Genomic DNA, 26,287 nt, shown 5'->3' with positions numbered 1-26,287 from the left:
CTCCCGGCCGGCAGGCGGCGCCCTGGCCGGGGCGGCGCGGTGCCCGCGGCCGCTCCTGGAAGCGGAAGCGGCAGCGGCAGCAGCGGCCCGGCGGGGCGGCTCGGCAGCAGCGCCGCCGCGGAGCTCCGTGAGTACCGGGGGAGCCTCGGCGGCCGGGCAGGGGGCTCCGCTCCGGGGAGGACCCCTGAGGGGCCTTGGGACTCCTGAGGTGGGCGAGAGGAGGGGGCTTGACCCGGGGTGGCCCCCCTTCCGCCCCCGGCCAGGCCTGGCCGCCGCCCCGGCCGTGGAGGGATCGCCGGGTTCTGACCGTCTCCATCCCGCGATCTGTCCCCGGCCTTGAGGGCGCTCCGGGATCTGCCCCTGGCTGTGGAGGCTCCCCCGGGATCTGCCCCTGGCCGTGCGGGTTCCCCCGGGATAAGCTCCTGGCCGGGGAGAGCCCACCGGGATCTGTCCCTGGCCGTGGAGGGACATCCCGAGGTCTTCTCCCGGCTGTGGAGGGTCCCCCCGGATCTATCCCCTGCCGTGGAGGGAGCCCCGCGGTCTGCCCGCCGCCCCCCGGGACGTGCCCCCGGCCATGGAGGAACCCCCGGGAGCATCCCCGGGCTGGCATTCCCGTGCCGTGGCCGTTCCCACGGCTATGGGCTCGTTAACGTCTGCTGCTCTTCGGTTTCTGTCCCTTTTCCTGCGAGAAGTAGGTCGGGTTAAGAAATAGCAGCATCTGGGGGTAGGTGGGGAAAGGAGGTTTTTCCTTTGTTGGAATTCTTCAGATGAAAAGAGATTTGCAGTGCAGGTTTGAAGGTTCGTTGTCAGTTCCTGACGCTCTCTCGAGCACAGCATTGCTCAGTGCATGCCTTGGACCCTCCTTCCATTTGGACGGGGCTCTTTTGTTCTGGACTTTTGTGCTGTAAATAGTGTGAGCAGAAGAAAGACCAGTGTTTGTTTTGTTTGTGTTGCCAAAGGTGAAACGAAGCTATTTGTGTTAAGAGGGGTTTGTGTCAAGGTGCAGATCGTTTCTGTTTCACTCCTTTGGGGAGATGTCTCAGCAGCTCTGGAGAGCCATGGGTGAGCCAGTCCACCAGAGAGCTGTGCCAGCTGCCCAAGCTTGTGCCTTGGGCTCCAGTGATCCTTCAGAGCCTGTTTGCTCGAGGGAAATGCTTTATTTAGGCTGTGTTAGTGTTTTGTCAGGCCAACATGCTCTGCCCCAGCAGCGTGCACCACACTTGTGCAGTCTTTCCATGCTATATATAGACACCCCCTCCCTGCCTTTGAGGATTGACAACCCTACACCTTGGGCTCTCCAGGAATGAACTATGTGACAGGAGTTCATGGCTTGGATCCTTTTGGAGCTGCCCCCAGCTCTGGGATTTACAGTGGGAGGACTTGGTTTCCTCTTGCCAGACGTCTGGGCTGACAGTTTCAGCTCAGATACACTTTGTAAAGCCCAGCTGACTGCAGGAACAGATATCTGCTGAATTAACAGCCTGTTGGGCAGATAAGGCTTGTGTTGCAGATAAATCCATTTGGGAAATGCTTTTTTCGCTGTGTCCCCTCCTGGCATTTGTGACTGGGACAATATAATAGTGGTGATCACTGCTAGAGACCCTTCTGAACTTAGTGTGAAAGGAGGTACAAACAAACCCAAGAGTTATGGGAGAGTAATGGGAATAAGGAGAAGCTGCCTAAGCCTTGTGTGTTGTGTGGTCTGATGGTTCCAGATCAGCTACCAGGGTTATTTCTTCTGAGCAGCTGTGTGTCCCAGCTCTTGCTCCTCTCCTAGTCATCCCCTGTTCTGATATCAGTGTAATGAGGTGATTTGTGGAGGTCTCAGAGGGAAAGAAGCAGGTGGGAGCTTAAAGGGGAAGAATTCATCCACTTCACGACCTAAAGTGAGGGGCTGGTATGTGTGGGCATGGGAAACACAACGATAAGACTGTGGCTCCATGAAGTCTTCAGTCCCTTCTGAAAGGCTGAGTGGTGCCAGCCTGTTTTCCAGAGCAGAAAAATATTTCCTAGTTCTCTTCCTTCTGCTGTGGGTTTTATTCCCCACATGAAAGGATGGTTTTCTTAAAGCATTTTTGCTGTGGGGTGTGCTGGGAGTGTGCAGCAAGGGTTTGCTGGAGCTGAAGCTCTGCTGTTCTGTTTTTTCCAGAAAAATGCAACATGGCAGCAGCCATGGAAACTGAACAGCCGGGCCTGGAAATCTTTGAGACTGCGGGTCGTGAGGAGCAGGTCCCGAGGGAGGAGCAGCCAAAACTGGAACCTTTCTATGTAGAGAGGCATTCCTGGAGCCAGCTTCGGAAACTGCTCACAGACACACGGAAGTATCATGGATACATGATGGCAAAAGCCCCTCATGACTTCACCTTTGTGAAGAAAAATGATCCCGAAGGACCGCATTCCGATAGGATCTACTATCTGGGTGAGCTGGCTGTGACAGTGTCACTGCAGGGATTGACTGTTCCTGACAGCTGGCTGTTCCTGGCAGTTAAATCTAAAGGGATTCCAGGTCACACTTGCTGGTCAAAAGTCGTGCTTGTGATCATAATATCTCATTAAAACTTGTGAGGTAATCTCCCATGGGAGTGGCATGATTGGAGGTGACCTATTAGGCGTGGAAAAGAGCTGGGAAATGTCCTTTGGGGCATGTTCCCAAGCTGGAAGTCTGTTCAGTCCCTTTTCTGTCACTCCAAATAATACTCTCTCCAAAAGCTGTGCAGGAGCTTTATCTCCTTTCAGAGATAAAGAAACCTTTGCAGAAAGGTTTATCTCCTTTCTCTTATTACAGCTGTTGGGTGGAACCCTGTTCTCCTTCAAAGTTTCCTTCCAAAGCAGAGATTTTAAATGTAATTTTGAAAGTCCTTTGTGCCTCAGCTACTGATGGAGCAGGTTTTCCAGGAATCCTGTGGGGAATAAATAGCAGTGTACCTCAGGGGCATCTTAAAGCTCAACATTTTTGGTCTTAATAATAAAAAACTTCACGTAGTTTGTTGTTCTTGGATTCAGTGCCTCACTTGTGCATTGTTTCACTAATTAATGTTCACTTGATAGAAGTGATTTGGCACCATAAGTGATACTGTGAGCAACCCCCTGAGTGGTTTTTTGGAGCAGGCCTTGTGATGGAGGAATGCTTTTGTCAGGAGCTGCAGTAGCTGAACATAAATCCATGAAAACCTGGATTAGGGAGAGAAGGAATGGCTGAAGCAGAGGCCTAGGAGCCAGAGCCATGTTCTAGCCCCACTGCTTGCCACTTAGGCTACTTGCTTAAGCTCAGGTTTATGATTCACAGAGTCTTTGCATGTGCAGTGACACAATCAGAAAATTGCTGCTCTTTTTCCTCTTTTCAGAAGATGGGGGTCATAATCCTTGGATGATGCTGACTTCAAGCACATCTTGGGTGGGTTGAGATTGATTCCTTTAGGATGAGCTCTGGTTTCCCAAGTGCCACTTCCTGAGGTATAGATCTGGCTTGGCTTTCCCTTGGAGCACACCTGGCTCTCTCTGGGCTGGAGCCTTCAGAAATCTGAATAGCACTGAGAGAGAGGAGCAGGACAGGGGTGTTCAAACCTCCCTAAAGGTCAGTTACCTTTGAAACACAGGCTGTGTATCCCAGACAGGGGAATTGGCACAAAAGCCCTCCTTGATTTATAAAGCTTATGGAATAAAAGGGCAGTAAGAAGACACAGAGTGGTTTGAGCAGCATGGGGTAAGCCTGGGTGTGATTGTTCTCTGTCTTCTCTGTGACTTGCACTTCTGTGAAGCAGGAAGTTCCCAGAGAGGCTGCAGTGCAGAGACCATCAGTACTTCCACTGGGATTGTTAACAGAAAGCTAATATACTTTTTTTTCACCTCACTTTCACGATAGCAATGTCTGGGGAGAACAGGGAGAACACGCTCTTCTACTCTGAAATTCCCAAAACCATAAACAAAGCTGCTGTCCTGCTGCTTTCCTGGAAGCCTCTTCTGGATCTTTTTCCGGTGAGTCCTGATTTCTTTCTTGCTTCAAGCATGTGGGATTTGGGGTTTTCATTGTGAAAATTTGAAGTTTATTGTCTTAAAAATATAAAGATTCTCCTTGTACATGCCAGCCCTGCAGCCATCCCAAAATGAAGCACAGCTTTCTCCTCACTGTTTAGAGTTCCATCCTCTCTGTGTGCTGGATGATTCCTTTGCTGGCAGAGATGACAAGTGCTAATTTGCATCAAGTTCTGTGCTGTGAGATCCTGGGGATTGCTGAAGGAGCCTGGAGTCTCCAATCACTTCCCTGCTGTCTTGCAGGAGAAGTGATGATTCCCCCAAGGATCAGTCAGTGGCTCCGTGACTCATGCTGGAGCAGAGGATCCCTTTCCCACTCACTGGGATGTGGATTCCCTTTTCCCTGCTGCACACAGCAAGCCTGCACCATCCCATCCCATGCACCATGGCAGGCTGGAGGAGGTGGGACAAACCCCACATGGAATGAGGTGGATTTTTCCCCATGTTATTTCCCAGGGCTGTCAGCCAGACGTGAAACTCCGGCTGTGCTCTCCTCCCACCAGACCAGTCGCTGCGTGTCTGTGAAAGTGAGCAGAGCCTCTCCTGCACATTCTAGAAATAACAGACCCTCAGTCTGAGCTCTCTTATACCAGGAGTGTTGGGAATACTGCTGGCCCTGCTATGGGAGGAGTGGCTGTCAGTTTACAGTTGTGTGGGATCTGATCGTGGCCTACACCCACGAGTGCTGATGGCAGAGGCAAAGCAGGAGTGGGCTTCCAGCCGGCAGCAGGATTCCGGAGGAGGAGCATGTCTGCTCAGCCATCTGCTCCTGGAAGCAGGGCAAGGCACGCAGAGCAGAGGTGTTGATTGGCTTCTCTGCTGTTTTCAGGCCATCCTGGACTACGGGATGTACTCCCGGGAAGAGGAGCTGCTGCGGGAGAGGAAGCGGATCGGCACCGTGGGGATCGCCTCCTACGACTACCACAGAGAGAGCGGCACCTTCCTGTTCCAGGCAGGCAGTGGCATTTACCACGTGAAGGATGGAGGCCCCCATGGATTCACCGTGAGTTTACTCATCCTCTGTCTCTCCGCAGGACTTTGCTCTGGCAAGGACCTCCTTTGGCTTGGAGTGAGAGCAAAGAGCAGGCCATCAGCAGTTATTGCTCTGGCACAGGAAGTGACCTTGATAACCCTGGAAACAGGGTTATCCACAGGAGTGTGTTTCCATGGTTGTAGAAACTCAGATGCAAGGCTATAAGAAATGGTAAAATTGTGGCAGCAGGGCAGGACACCACATTGTTTGATTTGTCATGACTAGCAGTGTCCATAAAAAGCAACAAAAGGCTCCGTGTATTTTCATGCAGTCAGACATCACATCAGAGACAGCTTTTGTCCCTGGGCTGCAGTCTCCAGATCACTGTTCCATGGTCAGTGATGGACATTTACACCATTTTTACACCATTTGACTGTACGTGCAAGAACAAGCAGCCTTCACTCTGCTGGTGCTGAAGCTGGCCTTCAAAGCTGAAATAATTTATTATTATTATAATAGATGCCCGCTGTTTGTCTAACCCTGTTGTCGGGGTAATTTACTGTATCTTGAGTTGCTTTTGGAGGACAAGGTTTCATGTTCTGCCAGCCCCTTTAGGTTTTTAAGGGAGTGCCAGGCTTCTCTACACAAGCTGCCCTCTGATTTGAGGTTGATCCTCAGCTCAGGGGAAAGAGGCCTGGTGGGACCATGGTAGAGGCACAACTTTCCCTATAAAATATCTGCATAGTATTTTTCTGTGTGTGAAGGGGGTAGATTCCTCTCTAAACATGTATTGGAAGTCAGTGTCCACACTAGTGTGGTCTTCTGAAATCCAGGTTACTCAGGGGATGTGTTCTGTGTTATACCTTACTGTGTCTCTTTTTCTTTTTAATTCCAAATAGCAACAGCCTTTAAGACCCATTCTGGTAGAGACCAGTTGTCCAAATATCCGGATGGATCCCAAGCTTTGTCCAGCTGATCCAAATTGGATTGCATTTATCCATTGCAATGACATCTGGATATCTAATATAGAATCCAGGGAAGAAAGGAGGCTGACGTTTGTGCACAATGGTAATGCATCCTGAATTCAATTCCTCTGCCTCCTCTGCACTTGTTCTTGCTAGACTGCATTGAGCAATGGCCCTAAAGGTTCTCCTGAAATGGGGGTAATGGCCACTGTTTTCCACCTTGTTTGTCACATTTATAGACTTCCTGTAGTGCAGATACTGTGGGATGGTTCTTTTCCCTGCACTGTGCAATCTGGCAGAACGAGTTGTTTGTTGGGTACATATGGAAGGGCTCTTCTGAAACACAGCACATTGCTTTTCACTGGAACAGCCTTTTTTGTGTGGAGGAGCTGTGGGTGGAATAGAGCTGGAGGAAAGTTTCTGTCAGTGAAATCAGGCTGCAGAGACTTTTAGGAACAATTTAGGCCGTTTCTGAATAGCACTGGGGCTTCTGCTTGCCCCTCATACTCAATAACTTAGGTTCTTACTTCTTACCCTCTTTAACTCTGTTTTAGGCATTTATTTATTTATTATTAAAGAAAGAAAATGGGAAATTGTGGATAAAACACTTCTAAAATCAATTTCATTTTGTATTTAAACTATATAATTTAAATTTTAGTCAATTGAAATTTCTGACACTTCATAATAAGGCTTTAGACTATTTAAATGCTTAATATTAAAATATTATGTAAGTACAGTAAAAATAAACTGTAGCAATGACTCCTTCTCAGATGATAATTATTTATGGAGTGCTGCTAAGTTACCTCCAGGGTAACAGGAAAAATATTGAAGCCCTATGGATATGTCATCATGTTGAGATGTTATGTAAGTCTGTTACTTTTGGTTCGTACAGTGAATGAAATATTGATGCTTTCATTTTTCTGAATGTTCATGTTTTCAGTTTCAGTTGTTCAGAAAGGTTTGGGGGTTTGATTTTCTTGAAAGTTGTACTTCCAATTCACTGAACTCAGGTAGAGAGAACATTTTCTTTCCTTGACTAATTGAGGGCCTGATTAGGTAGAAGTAAGAAGAGAGAATGGCTTTCCTTTCCTAAAAGAAGCTGCCATGTCAGAGAGGATTAAATCCTCCCTGAATACATGAACAGAGAAGGCTGGAAGCAGAAAACAAATCTGCTGAGAAGTCAGATTTATTATCGTGTAACTATTCCCTGGGGGTGAACTTGGGCTGTGTTTGGGATAATGCAGAACTGGTTTGGTTCTGCAGCACATCGTGAACTAATTCTTTGGTGTCTTTTTTTAGAACTGGCCAATGTTGAGGAGGATCCAAAATCTGCTGGCGTGGCTACTTTTGTGCTGCAGGAGGAGTTTGACAGATACACTGGCTACTGGTGGTGCCCAAAGGCACAGCCCAGTAAGTGTGGGGATCCAGGGTGTCTGACAGGCCCTGTCCAGTGCAGAGCTCTCTCTTGCTCTTGCTTGTCTTTATGCAGTTTGGAAATTGTCTCCTTTGGAGCTTGTGCATCAGGGGGGCAGGTTACAGGGGCCTTGTGAGCACTGGGGGGAGAGACCTCCCTTCACACAACAGTGGTGGGAGTTGTAGGAGTCTCAGTGTTTTGCTTAATGAAACATGAGTCACAGGCTTTATTGGATTTTTCTTCAACCTTCCAATCAGCTCAGGCTCCTGAGAGAGTATTGATGCCTGCAATAACTGATAATTCTGTTCTGTAATTCTGTAATGTTAATTCATTTACAGCACTGGATGGGGGTAAAGTTCTTCAAATTCTTTATGAAGAAAATGATGAGTCAGAGGTAGAAATTATCCATGTCACATCACCCATGCTGGAGACAAGAAGAACAGATTCCTTCCGGTACCCCAAAACTGGTGAGACCCTGAACTTACATCCCTGTTTCTGGAAGACACCTGTTTTATTCCATGTGCCTGACAGCAGTGACTCTACCAGCCTAGAGCAGAGAGGTGTTGAGCAGGCTTTGAATTGGTGTCCAGGTGGTGCAAATGTGTTTGGGGAATCTGCTCTGGAGGCTGGGTGAGTCACTGGTGACTGTGCTGATACTGCAGCCATGGGGTTACTGAGGGCTCTGGGTGTCAGGAGTTGGCAGGAACCCTCTCTCATTGTCACTGTTTGAGCCACTCTCTGGGGTGCTGGAAGACCTGAGATGTTGAGTTGATTATCCTTACAGCCCTGTTTTTCTGAGGGAACAGCTCCAGAATTACAGCCTTTTGGGGTTTTGGGAGGGTTTCTGTTTAGCTGCTGGCAGTGCCCTGGCAGTTCAACTTCTGGAGGACTCTGATCTCCAGGACTGCCCTTGGACTTTGAACAGCAAATCTGTCCTGCTGCACCCTGCCAGAAAAATCACCTGTGGTCACATTGGTGGTCACAGTGGATGATCTGAAGGCTTCAGCAGTGAAGGGCTGAGGGCAGGCTTGAAGTGGAGTGCCACTGGAAGCAGGGAAGTGGGATTTAATCAGACCTGCTGAGGGCTGATTCACTGTCAGGTGTGGGGCAAGTTTGAACAATTCAACCCTTCTGAGATGTCCTTGCAGTCACAGCAAGACACATTGCTCAGGTAACAGTGGTTTGCTCTTTCCTCACTCCTGAAATCTTCATTTTTTGAGAAATATCTTCTGTTTGGCTGACCTTCTCGAGCTGCAGAATTCATTCAGATCTTGTCAATTCCCCAATTCACTAGAAAAGCTTTTCCTGATTTACTACTTGTATCAAGATTAGAGAAAGGCTCAGTGTGAGGCTGGGAAGCAAGAGGTGACACCTTGTGGTTTTTTGGTGTTTGTGAACACTCAGATTTCTGAGAGTGTTTTGCCATGGCTCTATTCTATTGAAGCACAATCTATTCAATGCCAAGAAAACAAGCTAACAAAAGCCCAAGTCCCTTAAACAATATGTAGCTTTATTATCATAATGGCCCTAGTGATGGCAGTAGGTTTTTAGTTGTTTCATTTTCACAGATGCTATTTAGCACTGGATCACTTTCTAGGTACCATCTTGGAATAACAGCCAAACAGTGAACCAAAGCTTGCTTTGCTATCCCAGTCACTCCTGAGCATTTACATCCACCCTGGAAATGCATCCCCTGCCTGACGGAGAGAAGACTGACTGGGGCAGTAGCGTGGCTGTTGAACTGTTTGCAGGATTACATCCTCTAAATCTTCTCACATTTGCAGTTTCTTTTTTCCCTGCCTGGTTCTGTGATGTCTCTCAGACATGCAGGGAGGCTACTTGATCAAAGAGCATTCTGCTGTTTGCCTTTTCCAGTCCTGTATGAGTAATACCACAATAATGCACAGCAAACAATTGCAAACAATTGATGCCTGACTGTTAACATCTGTTTTTATAGGTACAGCAAATCCAAAGGTCACTTTCAAGATCTCTGAAGTGACAATCAATGCAGAAGGCAGAGTAAGTCTATGTTCTGTTTGTTTGCCAAATACATTTAATTGCTGTGATTTTTTTTTTTTGTTGTTAAATTCATTTTCCAGTTCTGTACAGAGAAACTTTCCTGGTTGTGATGGCTTCCTGGTTTCTCTGGGGGCAGTGCCCTTGGCTCATTCCTGTGCAGATACTCAGTGTGCAGCAGTATTTCTCAAGGCTGTGCTTTTCTTCGCTACCACTGGTGTGTGAACTCAGCTGCAGAGCAGAGGATTGTAGGTCTGGATGGTTAGACCTTCTTGTGTGACTGATCTCTTGATTGGCTGCAGGTATTGGGAAAATTGGATTGCAAACACAGTATATCACTTTACAAAAGCATGAACATATGGAAAGAGATGAACTTTGCTTTTGCCCTGGGATGTTTTAAACAGATGCAGAAATTTCCACAGCACAGATCTGTCCAAGATCTTTGGACAGATGGGAAATTAATCTTATCAAATAGATACATTAGCAGCCATAAATTACTGGAATTCTCCCAACTCTTGAGCTACTTCAGCCATCAGCAGTCACCTGCTGGGATAGTGATGCTGATTGTCAGCCAGCAAAGGCAGGGAAAGCCTTCAGGACCCTTTGGGTACCACTGGGACTTGTTCCTGGTCCCAGGGACAGATTGCAGCACTGCATTTCATGGATTAGAATCACATGGATAACTGGGTGTCATGCAGGATGTTCAGCACCTATCTATGAAAATCCTACAAAAGAGCTTGGTACAAATCACCTCCCCTTTACAGGGAGGAACTGAGAATTCAAATGAGTTGTGAGAGATGAATGATGGGTTTGTGAGCAGCATCCAGATTTCTCTGGTCCCAGCCCTGCTGTCCTGGCAGTGTGCAGCTCTCCTGCTGTGCTGGGGTCTGGCTCCAGACAGGGTTCAGTCCCCTGTGTTGCAAAGGCTGAACAATCTAAATTGCATGAGCTGCACAGAAAAAGTCTTCTGTGTCCAGGCTCTCATCATGCATGAAAAACTGCTTGTGGGGGTTCATCTCAGTGTCACTGAATTGCTGCTTTGTCAACAGATTGCAGATGTTGTGGATAAAGAGCTAGTTCAGCCCTTCGAGATCCTCTTTGAAGGAGTAGAGTACATTGCTAGAGCTGGGTGGACGCCAGAAGGAAAATAGTGCGTATGTTAATCCTGTCTCTGCTCAGAGGGTTTGGGGTCATACAGTCAGAAGCAGATTGTAGTGGTCTCTGTCTTCTTCCAGCTTAAGCCTGCTTTCACTTTTACATTGCTACCAACTTGTTTGTGCAAAGGGGACCATTTTTCCAAAAGCCAAACCAGAGCCCTCCTTGTGTCTTTCTCTGCTCCCTGGCCCTACTGCTTTGGGTTTGGGCACTCGCAGCCTTTGATGTGTGTGTCCTCTCAGCATCCCTGTGAGAGAGAGTGCAGTGCTATTATCCCCATTTTACAGATGGGGAACTGAAGCCCAGAGAGGTTAAGTGCCTTGCCATGGTCACGCAGGAAGTCTGTGGCTGAGGAAAGAAATGAGCCCAGGTCCCCCAGGCCCTAGGCTAGCGCCCTAACCACTGGACCATCCTTGCTGACCAGACTTACTGATCAGAAAACCTGCTGTAAGTGCTACTTACATTTGCATGTCATTTTAACCCTGTAGATGATGTAGTACAGTGTTTCTAACTCACCAGAAGCTTCTCCAAAAGGATGTTTCACTGAAAGGGTTGTCCAGCCCTGGCACAGGCTGCCCAGGGCAGTGGTGGAATCACCATCCCTGGAGGGACTTTAAAGCTCTGTAGATGTGGCACTTGGGGACATGCTTATTGGTGGGCTTAGCAGTGCTGGAGGAATGGTTGGACTCGATGATCTTAAGGGTCTTTTCCAACCCAAATGTTTCCATGGTTTTCCAGAAGTGCACTCCTCCAGGTTTGGAATCTAAAGATGGCTTTCACCTTTTAAATTTCTTTCCCATCCAAATCTGAAAGAAATCCAGGGACACATTTGCTATATCATCCTGCTTTTTGCAGAATTATTGTTGGAGCTACATATAAAGCCATCAGAATATGGCAGGGGCTGCTGCTGGTCCCTTTAGGTGCTAGTGTTATTCTCTGCCAGGTGTAGATGTAACAATAGTATTTTCACAAATACCCTGAAATTTCAATTGAAATTTTTTCTGCTTCATTATTCCCTCTGATTTTTCTTTTCTCTTTCTCCCTTGAAGCACAATTCAAATCGGGGAGAACAGAATGAGTTAAACTTTTGAACTTGCAGTGCTTATGCAATATTAAAATGAAGCAAAATAAGTTCTTGTATTATGGAAGAGATTTGTTTATGTGGGTGAAATTTTGCACGTGACTTAATTTGCAATTGAATTTTCTTGACTCCCTCAAAACGCCTAGTGCTACTGAGTGTCTGCTGAGATTTTCAGGCCTGTGCCATACTCATGGTTGCATGTCATTTTCTCTAATATCTGTGTCCTCAACAGCATCTGGTCCATCTTGCTGGATCGCTCCCAAACTCGGCTTCAGATAGTCCTGATCCCTCCTGCATTATTCATCCCCACAGAAGATGATGCAATGGAGAGACAGAAACTTATTGATGCTGTACCAGATTCTGTTACACCTTTCATTATTTATGAAGAAACGACAGACATCTGGATAAATGTAAGAATTTGAATTTCAGCCTTGTCTGACAGTTTGTAGCACTTGAGCAACGTTGATGTTACTGTGCTGCCAAGGGGAGTGATCCCATCTTGCAAGTTCTGTGCATATTCAGTGCTTCCTGCTGTAAAAAACAGGATGCAGAGAACAGATTTGGGATGTGAAAACAGACCTGCTGTGCTTGAGTTGATGGAGTACTCAGAGGAGCAGAGCCCCAGGCTCTGGGTGTTCCCAGGTAGCCCCTTCCCCACAGTGTCACTGTGTCACTGGCACTCTCCAGCTTATTGGTGCCAGTTGTTAGCACCAGCAGTGCCACCAGGTGAAATATCCTCTAGGCAACAAAAATGGATCAAGGTGGCACTGGGTGAACAGTCCTGAGAGTCAGCTAACAGACACTGAACCTCTCCTGAACTACATCTAGTCTGGTGGAACAGATTAAGGGGGTGATGTTCTGGGAGGTGAGCTGCAGGGCCTGTGCTGAGAGCAGTCATGGGTGTGCCTGGTCCCTGCTGTAATCTATGCTTCTCCTCACACTGCTGCACATAAAGATCCCTGTCTCTGCAGTGACATCCCGTTGGAGGTGTGCCTGGGAGCATCAATCACTGGCACATAGTTGCATCTTTCAGCAGAGAGCATTTGCACAAAGCCTTCCAGTGAATGGTCACTATATTGCTCTCTTAGATACCACATTCTCTCCTTAGTGTTTGGTTTCAGGATGGTGCAGTGAGTTTCCCTTTCTCCATTATTTTTACTGTCTGAAGTGGTTTTTGACTGGCAGCTCATACTGTGAAGAAAAATGCTCCCAAGTCCTCCAGAGATTGTCCCTTGAAGCAAGAGCTGGCATGTTGATGAGTGGGAAGATGATGTCAGTTCATCATTCTTTGAATAATCCTTCACTTGGAGGCAGCACAGGACAGAGGTCTGCAGAGCTGGACCCACCTCTGTGTCTAAGCTGAAGGGCAGGTGCAGAAAAATATAATTATTTTGGTGACCAGGATATAGAGTTAGACTGGCAGAAAGCTTGGAGCTGCAGGGATGTGGCACTGGCTGCAAACCCCCCTGGCTCCAAGTGTGACTGCTTCTCCCAGTAAGGGACAGTGCTGCACAACCTGGACTGTGTGGTCTGCGTTGAGCAGCAGGAGGAACATATCTTGTGTGACTGCAGTGCCAGAGTCCTGCTGATAACAACAATCCACTGCTCTGTCTCCTCAGATCCACGATATCTTCCATGTCTTCCCTCAAAGCCACGAAGATGAGATAGAGTTCATTTTTGCCTCCGAGTGCAAAACAGGCTTCCGGCACCTGTACAAGGTCACGGCGGTGCTGAAGGAGAGCAAGTACAAACGGTCCTGTGGAAGCCTCCCTGCTCCCAGTAAGGGCAATTCACTGCTGCTTTCATTGGGCATTTGTTGCTGACCAGTGAGGAGATGAATGTCCTTCCAGCTGGCAGGAATTATGGTCTTACTGGAAACTTCTGCTGGTATTTAGGAAAGCACTTCAGTGCACAGTCATTCCTCTGGAAATTGTACAGGGATTATTCTGTTTTCAGCGTGCCTTAGTTTTAACCCTGATCCTTCCTTATGGACTAGAGGGAAAAGTTTCCAAAAACCAGATGGGAAACAAGCTCCCTGTGATACTGTGAGGCTTTTCCTCTTCACTGCTGGAACTTGGTCTTGCTCAGATGCAGGAAATTGCTGTGTGCAAAGCTCCCAGAGTGGTTTTTTCCACAGCATGTGTTCTTAAATTCACAGTTTCATGCTGTGATACTTAATTTACTTAGTGTGTGTTGAAGGCACCTACTGACCTCTGTATGCACAAAAAATATGCCTAATTTTACTAGAGGTCCTAGCTTCATGCAACTGTTGTGGGTCTTTTTCCCACATAGCATTACGTCTTGGGCTGATTAGATTTCTCTGAATGTATCTGACTTCTTTTCCTTGCTAAATCTCCCTCATTCTAAGGGAAATGAAATCATCTTATGAAAGCAGAGTTCTTGCAAAACTCAATTTCTGACACCTCATATTTCCTTTGCCTGCCCGTTGTTCAGTATAAAACCTTTCTTTCTGTGCAAGTGATAAAATATTTTTAGAAATAAAAATCTCTGTACATTGGCTATTTGCAGGTGACTTCAAGTGCCTCATCAAAGAGGAGATAGCAATTACCAGTGGGGAATGGGAAGTGCTTGGCAGACATGGATCCAACGTAAGTCTTGCTCTTGCTTCATGGATATCCTGTCACACACACTGCAGGGAGGGAAGGAATGGTCCCCAAACCAGTGCTCTTCTAGCTCTGAGCTGGGTGAATTCTTCAATCACTTGAATCAAACTGACAGAGTTGTAGACAGTGAGAACAGTTGTTTGGTTCATCCCTGGCAGATTGCTGGGCTCCAACTCAGCATTATGGAAATGGGACAAGGAGGGATTGGGGGAGACTTTGGGGTGGTAGAACTGGATATTGAGGGATGTGCTGTTTGTTTTGTTCCTGACAGATCTATGTGGATGAAGCCAAAAAGCTGGTGTACTTTCAAGGCACAAAAGACTCGCCTCTGGAGCATCACTTGTACGTTGTTAACTACGAGAGCCCCGGGGAGGTGAAGCGCCTGACGGAGCGCGGTTACTCGCACGCCTGCTGTGTCAGCCAGGTACCTGTGCCTGCAGGGCTGGCTGGGCTGCTCTGCCTTAGCCCAGGCTCATCCTGTCACTCAGCAGACAGGGCAGTATTGATATATAACAAAAGCAGGTTTTAGGCTGTGCTGTGCCCTCCTGTGTGTTGTACAGTCAGTGTGTAAAACCACCTTGGAAAGCAGACTCGACCTCCCGGTTCTGTTGCTCTCTAGCTCACTTCAGGCAAAAGGAGCTGGGATGAATTGTTTGAAACTCTTTGAGCCTGACTCCCTGCCTGCAGTGGACTAGAGAGCAATCACCAGAGGAGATGAGCCTGAGCAGCACTGGGTGGAGTTCCAGCTGGGAATTCATGGCCCAGAAGAAGGTGTGTGACAAGCTCCTCATGCCACTCTTTAATTTTCAGGTGTATCTTTGGGTTTGGAGTGTTAAGGACTGTAGTGTTTCAGAGGCAAAATTGCTCAGATTTCTGATCTAATTCGATCCTTAAGCATCTTCTGAAAGATCTAAATACAAAAGAAGTGATCGCTTGCTTGTGGCTGTACACCAAGGAGTTCAAGGCACGTTCTTTTTCTCCCCAGGACTGTGACATGTTCATCAGCAAGTACAGTAATCAGAAGAACCCCCACTGTGTGTCACTGTATCGGCTGACAGGGTCAGAAGATGATGCAGCTCACAGGACTAAGGAATTCTGGGCTACCATTTTAGATTCTGCAGGTAATGGCATGAGTGAGGAACAGGACGAGGACAAGCAGGATCACAGGGTAAAAGATATCCCAACATATGCTTGCTTGAGATTTGCAGTTGTGGCTGACCAGTGTTGTCTCTGAAACTCAGGTTTGTGTGAGGAGTTCTGTGAAGTACAGGAGGGACATTTTCAGCTCAGCAACAAATGGATATAAACAGACCATGAAGGAATTTGGAGTGGAAATTGCCAATTTTCTCCTGCCAGTTTTAGTTCATGGAGGGATTTAAGTGCACTCACTTGCTCTGTGTGATGTGCCTGCTAAAGAGTGTGTTCCTGGGGAGGGAGGTGCACTTCTTAAATAGTGTGTGCTGCTGCCTACTCGTGTCTTCATGAGACAGCTCTTGGGCTATAATCTTCCATTGGATCTCTGTTGCCTTTCATTTCTCCTTGCCTGAGGCATACTCCATGTCCTGTGCTTTCCATATGTTAATGTATGGAGTCCTAAGTGGGATTAGGAAGGGATGGGACATCTGTAATGGCTGTGTCAGGGGAGAAGAGTCACTGTCATTCACAGGAGAGCAGGGATGGGAATGTGATAGGGCTCACCTAGGGCTGGGGCATTGCCAGTCTGTGCCTGGATCCAGCCACACCCAGTGGAAAGTGTGGGAGAGCTCCACTGGGATTGCAGCGAGACTGGTGACAGGACAGTGGTGCAGCAGAGCTGTGTTGCTCATCCATTCATGTTGAAACCAGGCTCTCTGTTCCCTCCCATGGCAGGTCCTCTTCCTGATTACATTCCCCCTGAAGTGTTCTCCTTTGAGAGCTCCACGGGGTTCACACTGTATGGAATGATGTACAAACCCCACAACCTGCAGCCTGGGAAGAAGTACCCCACAGTGCTCTTCATCTATGGAGGCCCTCAGGTGAGTTGGCGAGCAGTGGGATGGGCTGGCAGGGATCACTCCACTGCTCTCCTGCAGGAACACTTCCTGCTCTGTGCTGAGGGCAGCAGGTGGCATTTTGCCTGTTTGGTGAGTAGGTGCTTAGCCAAGGGTGCTGTAAGGATTCATTGTTCCCAGGTCATGGATCCAGGCACTGCCACTTGTCTGAGGACAGGTATGGAGCTGGAACTGGGAGAAAAAGGATTCAGGTAGTCCTTGTTCCCAGTTGTCTCCTCTTCCTCTCAAGTTGCCTCACTGAGCTCTTCATACCTGTGACACAGAATGGGAGAAGAGTTTTACTGGGAGAAGAGTTTATTGCATAGCAGGGAGAGGGAATCCTGCAGTAGGGAGTAGGGACCTTGAAAACTTTACATTATAAAATTGTTTAAATCATTTAAGAGATGGTAAATGTAAATTAAATCTGAAATTGGATTAAGAGGTGACCTCTGGATTCTGTGCTGCTCTGGTGTTCCAGGTACAGCTGGTGAACAACCGGTTTAAGGGAATCAAGTACTTCCGACTGAACACCCTGGCCTCTTTAGGCTATGTTGTTGTTGTCATTGACAACAGGGGCTCCTGCCACCGAGGGCTGAAGTTTGAAGGAGCCTTTAAATACAAAATGGTAAGTGGGCCCTGAGTCTGGCTCTTTTCTCCAGAGATGGGTTTGAGTGCCAGTGTTACCAGCACTGAAGGAGCCCAGCACTGCCTGTGTGACACTCCTGGGGTTTGGGGGCAGGAAGTGTGTATAGGTGAGAGTTGAGGGAGGAAAGATGCTTGATGTGGGAAAGATAAAATGTCATGGTTTGAGGTTGTGAACCAGCTGCAACCTAACACAGGGTGGTTCATAACAAGGCTGTAACTCCTCACAGATAAAATTTGCAGCTCACTGAAGCAGGGCAGTTGTATTCTGAGTATGGATCACTCCTGAGTACCAAAGCTCTGAAGGTAGTTACCTTGGGCAATCCTGAGAATGTAACTTTTGCCTGTAACTAGCAGAACTTTGTCTCTGCCCTGCCAGGGACAGATAGAAATCGATGACCAGGTGGAAGGGCTGCAGTATTTGGCATCACAGTACGACTTCATCGACTTGGAGCGTGTGGGCATTCACGGCTGGTCCTACGGAGGCTACCTCTCCCTAATGGCTTTAACACAGAGGTCAGATATCTTCAGGGTATGTTCATGCATTGAGTACTTCCTCTGGTGGTGCAGACAGAATTTTTCCTTTAATTGTGTGACTTCCATGGGTGGTGACAGCACAAAAACCTTGGAGTTTGCTCTAGACAAGTTAGGACACAGTGCAATGGCTGTTTTCTTCAACACTCTTCTGTTTGGGTGGCTTCAGAGAGAAGTTGCTTTTCTAGCAACTGTTGGACTGCTGAGCTTGCAATGACTTAGCTGTGCTCCTGTACCTCTGCCTATCAGTTTATCTGTGCTGAAGGTACCTCAGGTACCTTAGGTCTGTGTCAGCTGCTGTCCAGTTTGTGCCAGCTGAGCTCTTTGTGTTGTGAACCAGGTAAGGGAAACGATCCTGGTGAAAAACAACACCTCCTTCTCATCCTCTTTTTAGCTCTGAGAGTAGTTCCTTTGCAGGCTGATCTATTCCCAGATCAAATTGCCCATGCTGCTGCACAGCAGTGTGTTCTGAAGCAGCCAGGATGACAGCCTGAGGATGGGGAGAGGTATTGGAAAGAGGTTCTTGTGCCTGCCTGACTTTAGACCACTATAGTAAACAGCAAGACTGCCTTTGGGTAGAGGTGTGGGAAGAGCTGGTTATTGCCCTTGAGATGTGTTTTGTTCTTTGTGTCTTGAAGTCCAAACTTAATATTACTGGGATGTTTAATAATTATTTGTCACAATCCTTAACACTTGTGGGTTTTTTACCTTTACAAGCACCTGCCTTGCAAAGGGGCAGAGGGGTTTTATGGTGGTTTTTTTTTTTTTTTTTTTTTTTTTTTCTGCAGCCTCTCTGCAAGCTGGTGGTAGCTGTGCAGAGTAGTTTGTGGAATCCTAAGCAGCTGTTTCTGTCAGACATGCAAATGGCCCCAAACCCACAAAACCTCACAGAATGCACTTCCCTCAGCATCCCTTGCAGGGGGTATATTTAGAGTTGTTTCCAATTTACCTGTAGGCTCTTCCTGGTTTCCAGCACACATGGATCATAGCTGAGCTGTGCTGTGTGTGAACTGGGGCAGGGACAGCAGGATTGCTTTGCTCCTTCCACAGTTACAGTGGGATGAAGCCGTGGGAGGGAGGGACGTGGCCAGCTCAGGGGGCAGTGCTGTCAGTGCCAGCTCAGGGGCAGCGCTGTCAGTGCCAGCTCAGGGGCAGCGCTGTCAGTGCCAGCTCAGGGGCAGTGCTGTCAGTGCCAGCTCAGGGGCAGCGCTGTCAGTGCCAGCTCAGGGGCAGCGCTGTCCCTCCCAGCTCAGGGGCAGTGCTGTCCCTGCCAGCTCAGGGGCAGCGCTGTCAGTGCCAGCTCAGGGGCAGCGCTGTCAGTGCCAGCTCAGGGGGCAGTGCTGTCAGTGCCAGCTCAGGGGCAGTGCTGTCAGTGCCAGCTCAGGGGCAGCGCTGTCAGTGCCAGCTCAGGGGCAGTGCTGTCAGTGCCAGCTCAGGGGCAGCGCTGTCAGTGCCAGCTCAGGGGCAGTGCTGTCCCTCCCAGCTCAGGGGGCAGTGCTGTCAGTGCCAGCTCAGGGGCAGCGCTGTCCCTGCCAGCTCAGGGGCAGCGCTGTCAGTGCCAGCTCAGGGGGCAGTGCTGTCAGTGCCAGCTCAGGGGCAGTGCTGTCAGTGCCAGCTCAGGGGCAGCGCTGTCAGTGCCCTCTCTGTGGCCCTGGCAGGTGGCCATAGCTGGAGCCCCCGTCACGCTGTGGATTTTCTACGACACGGGCTACACGGAGCGCTACATGGGCCACCCCGAGCACAACGAGCAGGGCTACTACTTGGGATCCGTGGCCATGCAGGCTGAGAAGTTTCCTTCTGAGTGAGTTTGATTCTAGCTCTTGTCTTCTTTTTCCTACCAGGAAAGTTCAAACCCTATAGACATATTTTTATCTCCCTGGTTTTGGTATTTCTCTAATCACAAATGCTCACGTTAAATAATTTTTTTTTTTTAAAAACCAACAATACCCAACACTAATAAACTTAATATTCAAATGAACATTTGCATAATTACAGACCATTTCATGTAAGCCCTTTTATAGTATATTTTATGTCTAAAGAAATTACAAACATGTCTTCAATTTGATTAGCACTTTAGAACTATATTAATCTAAACAAAAATCAGTTAATTGGGATGTTTTTGTATGTTCTGAGGCTGGCTCAGCAGTGCAAGATGGGGCCATGGGCTTTCTTGCCAAATAGTTGAAATCAGCAAGGTGTAAGACCTCATATTGTCCAAGCTAGGAAGCATTGCTGAGAAATAAATAAGATATTCAGATAAAATGTCTGACTATAATATGCATGTGCAGGAAGAACTTTCAGAGGAGGAAGGAACAGGTTTGAGAAATGTGTCTATCCAGAGCAGTTTACAACTGTGAAATTACTGCTTTCAATGCAAACACTCTTTTCTGGGGAGTGTTTTTGTAGGGATGTGTGTGGACCGTGAAATGAGTGGGATGCTGTCTAGAGCTGTTTGTCTCTTGCTTTTCCCAGACCAAACCGTTTGCTGCTGCTGCACGGATTCTTGGATGAGAACGTTCACTTTGCACACACCAGTATTTTGCTCAGCTTTTTGGTGAGAGCTGGGAAACCCTATGACCTACAGGTAAGGCCAGAACCAGGGTCTAAGGGTAATAATGTGTGTGTCTTGAAGGAGTCCAGCATTGGAGCTTGTGCCATGGCTGTGCTGGACACCTTGGAATTCTAGGGTAAAATTGTAGTATTTGAGCCAAGCATTTTTTAAAGGTTAATATTTTATGAAATAACAAAAAGAAAAAATGAGCAAATAAGCAGTTAAGGCTGTTCCTGGGGAGATCTGCAGCTGGAAGGCAGTGCAGCAGTGCTCATGCAGCATGGAACAAGGTTCTGCATTTAATTAAACCCTGCTGGCTCAATGCAGGTGGAGCCCAGGGGTCCCACACCACACTGCACAAGTGGGAATGTGCTCTGGCCAGGAGCTGCCTCTGCTCAGCCAGGCTGATCCTCTCCAGCACAGCTGGATCCCAGTGGGCTCTCCTGGGTTCAGGCAGTGGAGGATGAGCTGTGTCAGTTCAGGTGCAGAGTTAATGCAGGAACATTACATGGACATTTGGAATGTGGCTCTGGGACTGATTTAATTATTGGCACCTTCAGCTCCTGTGGATATTGACAACTTTATTTTACATTTCAGATCTACCCTCAGGAGAGACACAGCATCAGGGTCCCTGAGTCGGGGGAGCACTACGAGCTGCACCTGCTCTATTACCTGCAGGAGAACCTGGGCTCTCGCATCGCTGCCATGAAGGCCATGTGACTGACCTCAGAACTCTGCTCCAAGCTGCTCTCCAGACAGGGAGGTGTAGGAAACTAGAGAAAATAGAATGGAACGTTGCTTTCTGGTGCCTGCCACACGTACACACCCTCACAGACACTTTTTTAAAAGTAAATTTGGTGCCATATGGGAAATTAAAGTACGGTCTAATAACTTTAGTTATTAAACTAAGTTTAAGCTGTAAATAAAATCAAATGTCTGTGGTATAATACTGTACCATGGGTGTTCTCTTGGGGGACGAGCTGAAACTGAAAATAACGTACTTCTACAGCACCAGATCTTCACTTTTTAGAAGAACTATGGCATAATTGATGTATTTTTACAGTGTGTTCCTTGGTATCTTATTACATTATACTGAATGATTTACTCACTACATGGCAAGAGTTTACCTGAATGGTTACAACTTTTATTAATTTTAAATGCTATCATATAGCTTTTATGCTTTGTGAAAGGGATGTGTCTCACTCCTTAGAAGGTTGTCACAAGTTGGACACATCTCCTGTCTAGATGTTAATTGTTTTTTAAGAAGAAAGACTTTTAAGCTGCCTCTTAACATATTTAAAGTTTGGATTAAGATCAGTTGATGCCAGGTTCTTTGATTCCTTCTCCCCTAGGATAAATCATTCTCTTTTCTTCCAGCAGCTTGAGAACCTATCCTGATTGTACTTGATTTCAGTGGAGAAGTGAATTAATACTTTACTGTGATATGGGCATAACAATCTTTTATTCTGAGGTGCAGACTAACTTAAGTTAAAAATGAGAAACTGTAAACTTTCAAACAAGCTTCAAAGTGCATCCAGTTGAGATTTTTCCCTGATGTTCACTCTGGAGCTGGGTTTGCAATACTCCTTCCTCACCCTCACATCAGCATGATACTGGCATATGCATCCTGTTACAGTGTAGACATTCAATACTCTAATTCCAGGGTCTGCAGAGTGTGTGTGGAGAGACCTTACATGTGAGGCAATATGAGCTGTTCTGTTGAATTTCCTCATGTATGAGGGGCTATTTCCCAGGCTCATGCCCTGTCCAGTCCCCTGTTCCTGGGTCCTTTCTAGCACTACTGTGCATGATGATGATGCTGTCTTTGAGAACCCCTTTCTGTACAGCTTCAGGTAACCCTCAAGGAATTGCAGTCCCAGTTGTGTTTTTGCTACTGAGGTTTTAACTAAGCAGCAGGCTTGGCTGAAAAGCATAAGTGTGTGAAGGCACTTTTAACTGGCAACAGGTAATTTAGGTTAGGAATCCATAGAAAATTGTTCTCTCTGATCCAGAAAATTCTCCCTTTGGGTCTTGCCTCTGAGACTCTGATAAGTTTTAATGGTTTTCTTAGAAACCCAAGAATTCCTTTCTGTTTTGGTCCTAGACAGAAGCAGAGCATGATTTTCTTTTCATCTGCTGAAAATCTGGAATCAGTCTTTCTGCTCTTAGAACTCCACATGTTGCAGCCTTGTACTTTCCTTGATTTTGTACTGTTCAGCTTGATCCCAGAGCTCTGGGATTTAGCAGAGTCTGGCTGTATCAGATCAAACTGCATCATTTGTCAGTAAACAGCTGGGCATGTGCACCAAAGCAGGGGGAGCTGGGGCAGTTCCACACTCCTAAAAGCCGTGTGTGAGACAGGATCTGGTTTTTGGGATGCACAAAGGAGCCAAAGCCAGCAGGCTGCAGGGAGTTTCCTCCGCAGTGGGGAGCCTTGGTTTGGGCTGTTTGCTGGTTTTCAGGCCCAAGTGGATCAGTTAAAACACCATGAGCAGGTCAATAAGGGGTTGATTTTGGGAAGGGCGTGGCAGAGAAGGAGCCCAGCTCCAGGAATGTCTTTTCTTTGTGGTTAATTGTGGCTGAAGCCAAGGCAGCATCCCTGGGACTGTGTTCCAGCCAGCACCAAGAGAGCAGCACAGGTGCAACACAACAGTGGGTAGAGACAAAAATAAGCTGTTCCTCTGCAATTCCATTGTGTTCCCAACGTGTTTATGCTGTATTATATATACATATATCTATATCTGTTCATATATACATATATGTATAAAATTACCCATGGATAGTATTCGCCTTTTCCAAGGTTGTTTATATTTTGTTCAATATTAAATTAACTTGCTTTTTTGGGGTGTTTTTGTTCTTTTTCTAGAGGTGATTACCCTTGAATGTAAATGTATATGATTTTTAAGATGAAATTGATCCTTTTGTTTAAAAAACAGAACAAAAATGGCCTTCATCAAACAGTGCTTTTCTGGGGGACTGAAAAACTAAACATTATGTGAGTAAACCAGGCTGGGTTTGGATTTGAGGCAGGATGTGATTATAAGTGCTGACATAGAATTTTTAATAATGCATCCTTCCACTGTTTAAAATATATACATCAAAAAGCTATTAAAGTACAATATACTGTAACTGCTCTGTTTTGCAACATGAATTATGGATTCTTTCTTTCCTACCATTTTCTTTTCTTTTTACTGTAGTTAAGCACTTTAAGACCCCGTGCTCTCTTATCCTGTGGAAGTGCTGGAAGGATTTATCACCAGAGTTTTGTAGTTCTTGCAAAAGAGATGCCTTAGATGAAGTCTGATTCCAGCTAAATCCCCAGTGGAGAAAGGCCCCATTGTGATCGAGACTGCAGAGGTAGGAAGGTGTTAGTGCTGAGGGACTTTGCATCCTTATTTTTGGGGAGAGTGGTATTCCTGCACCTCATATGGTGAAGTGTTGGCCTGGCCAAGGAGCAGGACAAGGCTGTACCTTACAGTCCTGGAGGTGGGAATGTCACTCAAGGAGGTTTCCAGCCTGTCAGATATTTGGGATTGTACTTGGTCACTTCCTGCATGTTAAAAAATCTCTTGGGTAACGTGAGTTTTAAGCAGAACTGGTGAGATCCTGGGGGAGCACATGCAAGGGAGGTTGTGGAGCAAAAGGGTGTGAGGAGGAGCCTTTGCTGTGGCTCCCAAACCAGAGGCTGGTATGTCCCTGTGAGGCCCCTCTGCCTTCCAGAGGCTCTGTGTCTGCCCTGCTCTGAGCAGAAGCAGGACTGAGCCTTCCTTGCATGGTGGATATTTAGTTGCACAGGTGTCTTTGAGATGAATGTCTTCATATGTTTAAAAACATAAATGAAATATGGGGATCTGAGTGCTGAGATACCGAAGTTATGGCATGTTGGTGCAGGCAGTTTCCTGTCTTTTGAGGTGCTTGGGTTTGGTTGTGTTTGTTCTGGTGAAAGCACGTTCTTTCACCCCATTTTAGTGCAGCTTCCAGTGATGCCTTGTCAGTGTGGGATGTGCAGAGCTGTTGGGTTTCACCCCCACCTCCTTTTTATTCAGAACACAGTAAAATTAGTATCTGCCCAGAACTGCTTAATTTTTTCTAATTCAATGGAAAAATGAGCTCAAAGCACCAAGCAAAGCTTTGAAAATAACTAACTTCATTTTATTAGAATGGAAAATGCATTCCCTGCTTACTAGTGGCATTTGGAAATAGGCTATGGAAAAACTTTCTGAGTGGGATAGTGTAGTAATGCTTTAACCCTGGAGAACCTGTGCCTGAACCTGGGTAGGAAATGATGGAGTTCTCATACTCCAAGTTCCAACCCATTTTCCCTGCCAGGAGAAGTGGGCTGTGCTCCTGCTGTGTGTGTCTGTGTGTCCGGCTGTCCTGCTGCTGCTGTGACACCCAACCCCTGCCCAGGCAATAACAGAGTTTGAGCAAGGGAAGCATTGGCCAGGTGAGGGCCCTGCCTTGGGCTGCCCGTTTCCTTCAGTGCCAGAACCCTGCAGAGACTTTCCCTGTGCCCCCGTGGAAGGGGCAGAGGGCTCTTCCTGCGGTTTTTCCTTGGCTGTTCCGCGCAGTGGAAGTTCAGGTGTTGAATTGGAGAACATGAAGTGCCTGCTGTTTGCGTTAACAAAATTGCATGTCTCACTCCAGTGGGTTTATTGGGCTCCCTCCCTCCCCCTCCTGAGCTCCATGGCTTTTAATCATGTAAAGTGGAGACATTAGTTTTGCTGCGTTTTATTACAAAACCTTTGTTGCAATAAAGATGCTGCTAAATAAATTGAATTAAATGTTGGGTTTTTTTCCACCCTATTTTCAACTGTGTCTCTCCTTGATTTAGGAGAGCTGGTGTGTAATTAAATCTGTGCCCTCGTTGTGCTGTGGAAAGCAGCAGTGATGTGTGTTTGATGCACGTCAGGTGTTCCACAAAAGCATCTGCCATGTTTCCTGTCCCTTGTGGTTCGGGAGATGATACCGTCAGGAAGATCAGGCATTTCCTTGGCACAGCCATGTTCCCTCTCCTGTTTCCATGTGAATGCTGCTCACAGCCCTCGGCAGCCACCAGCGGGAGCTGTTGCACCGGGGACTGCGAGGTGGGACAAGTGCCACGGGGGAGGAGGTGGCCCTGGTGCCCCGGCAGAGGAACCTGCGTGAATGGAATGAGCAGTGCAAGAGGAGAGATGTCCCTTCGTACAGCCACCTTGTGCTCAGCCTCCTGTTTGTCTCTCTGAGCAGAATGGCTTTGCAGGCACCCCAGTTCCATGTAGTGCTATCCCAGAAGGTCTGGGAGGTGGCTCAAGGCAGATAAAATTCATGTTTTTATTCATTCCTGGTTTTTCACCCATAGAGAAGCACCCCCTGTTCAGGAGAGGGAGGAAACACTGGCCTGTGCTCTGCCCCATTCCTATACAAGGTTCCCAGTTTGAGTTCCTTAGTGTGCATGCATGGAGGCTTCTGAAGTGTGAGGGGAAGGAGTGAAGATTTAGCAAAGTCCTTTCAGGCTAAAGGCATGGTATATTTTTAGTGTTTGGGGTCACAGTGCTGGTCTGGGACAGGATAACAGGAAAATCTTCCCTGGAAGAACTTAGGGCCTGATCACAATTAACCCTCCTGTCATCTTACGGTATTAATAACAAAACTGAAAATGGCAGCTGGGATTAAAGGGCTGTGTTTTCCTCCCCAGCATCAAGTCTTTTCTCAGGATAATCATTTTCCAGACTGCTCCTGCCAAACAGACCTATGGACAACCAGTGCTGGTTCAGTTGAGTTCCTCGGCACAGGCATGCAACACCACTGGACTGGCCCTACAAAGCTGCATGTTTCCCAGGGAATTCCCAAAATCAGGATTTCCTCTTCTAAAAGCAAACAGCAAGAGACTGCTCCAAGGTGAAAACCAGCAGCAAGGAAATGATGACCCAAAAGCAGCAAGGTAGGGACCTGTGGGAGGAAGGAGTGGTGCTGCAGGGCTGGGACTGCATTCCCTCCCTCAGCTCTGGAGCCATGCTGTTTGCTTCCTGCTGGAAGAAAAGCCCTTTTGCTTTTCCAACAAAGATAGTTTGAACAATTTGCTTTCACCATTGCCCTCCCTCTTTTCATTTCCATTCTACTTGCAATTTCGTTAGAAATAGATGAGTAAATACCGTGTACGTTTGTGTGGGAGCTGCGGTGGCTTGTGGTTTTATGATTTTCCCCCCAGCTGTGATTCATTGCTTTTTACATTTTTTAATCTATTCCCCCACACCCCCTCCTGCTCTCCCTGTCTCCTTGCAGCCCAGC

At 47.2% G+C, this 26,287-nt stretch overlaps 1 protein-coding gene across 5 annotated transcripts; it reads left to right on the top strand.

The window, feature by feature from the left end:
• The first annotated feature begins 50 nt into the window (after positions 1-50).
• DPP8 (dipeptidyl peptidase 8) lies at positions 51-24,791 on the top strand. Of its 5 annotated transcripts, none has more exons than XM_064388715.1 (20): positions 51-127; positions 2,150-2,419; positions 3,863-3,975; positions 4,862-5,035; positions 5,905-6,073; positions 7,270-7,380; positions 7,723-7,851; positions 9,342-9,403; positions 10,450-10,550; positions 11,869-12,046; positions 13,256-13,415; positions 14,166-14,245; positions 14,532-14,684; positions 15,246-15,381; positions 16,130-16,275; positions 16,769-16,915; positions 17,312-17,464; positions 19,125-19,267; positions 19,939-20,050; positions 20,615-24,791. In XM_064388715.1, the coding sequence occupies exons 2-20, from the start codon at positions 2,161-2,163 to the stop codon at positions 20,735-20,737; spliced, it is 2,649 nt and encodes an 882-aa protein (XP_064244785.1). In that variant the 5' UTR covers positions 51-127; positions 2,150-2,160; the 3' UTR covers positions 20,738-24,791. The 5 variants fall into 5 exon arrangements, with proteins under 5 accessions (XP_064244785.1, XP_064244787.1, XP_064244786.1 ...); XM_064388717.1 differs by lacking the exon at positions 51-127 and adding an exon at positions 190-208; XM_064388716.1 differs by lacking the exon at positions 51-127 and adding an exon at positions 667-724.
• Positions 24,792-26,287: the final 1,496 nt, after the last annotated feature.

The sequence above is a fragment of the Passer domesticus genome, chromosome 14, assembly GCF_036417665.1.
Source record: "Passer domesticus isolate bPasDom1 chromosome 14, bPasDom1.hap1, whole genome shotgun sequence".
Taxonomy (NCBI): Eukaryota; Metazoa; Chordata; class Aves; order Passeriformes; family Passeridae; genus Passer; species Passer domesticus.
The sequence above is the reverse complement of the archived record's forward strand: the minus strand, read 5'-3'. Positions and strand labels throughout refer to the sequence as shown.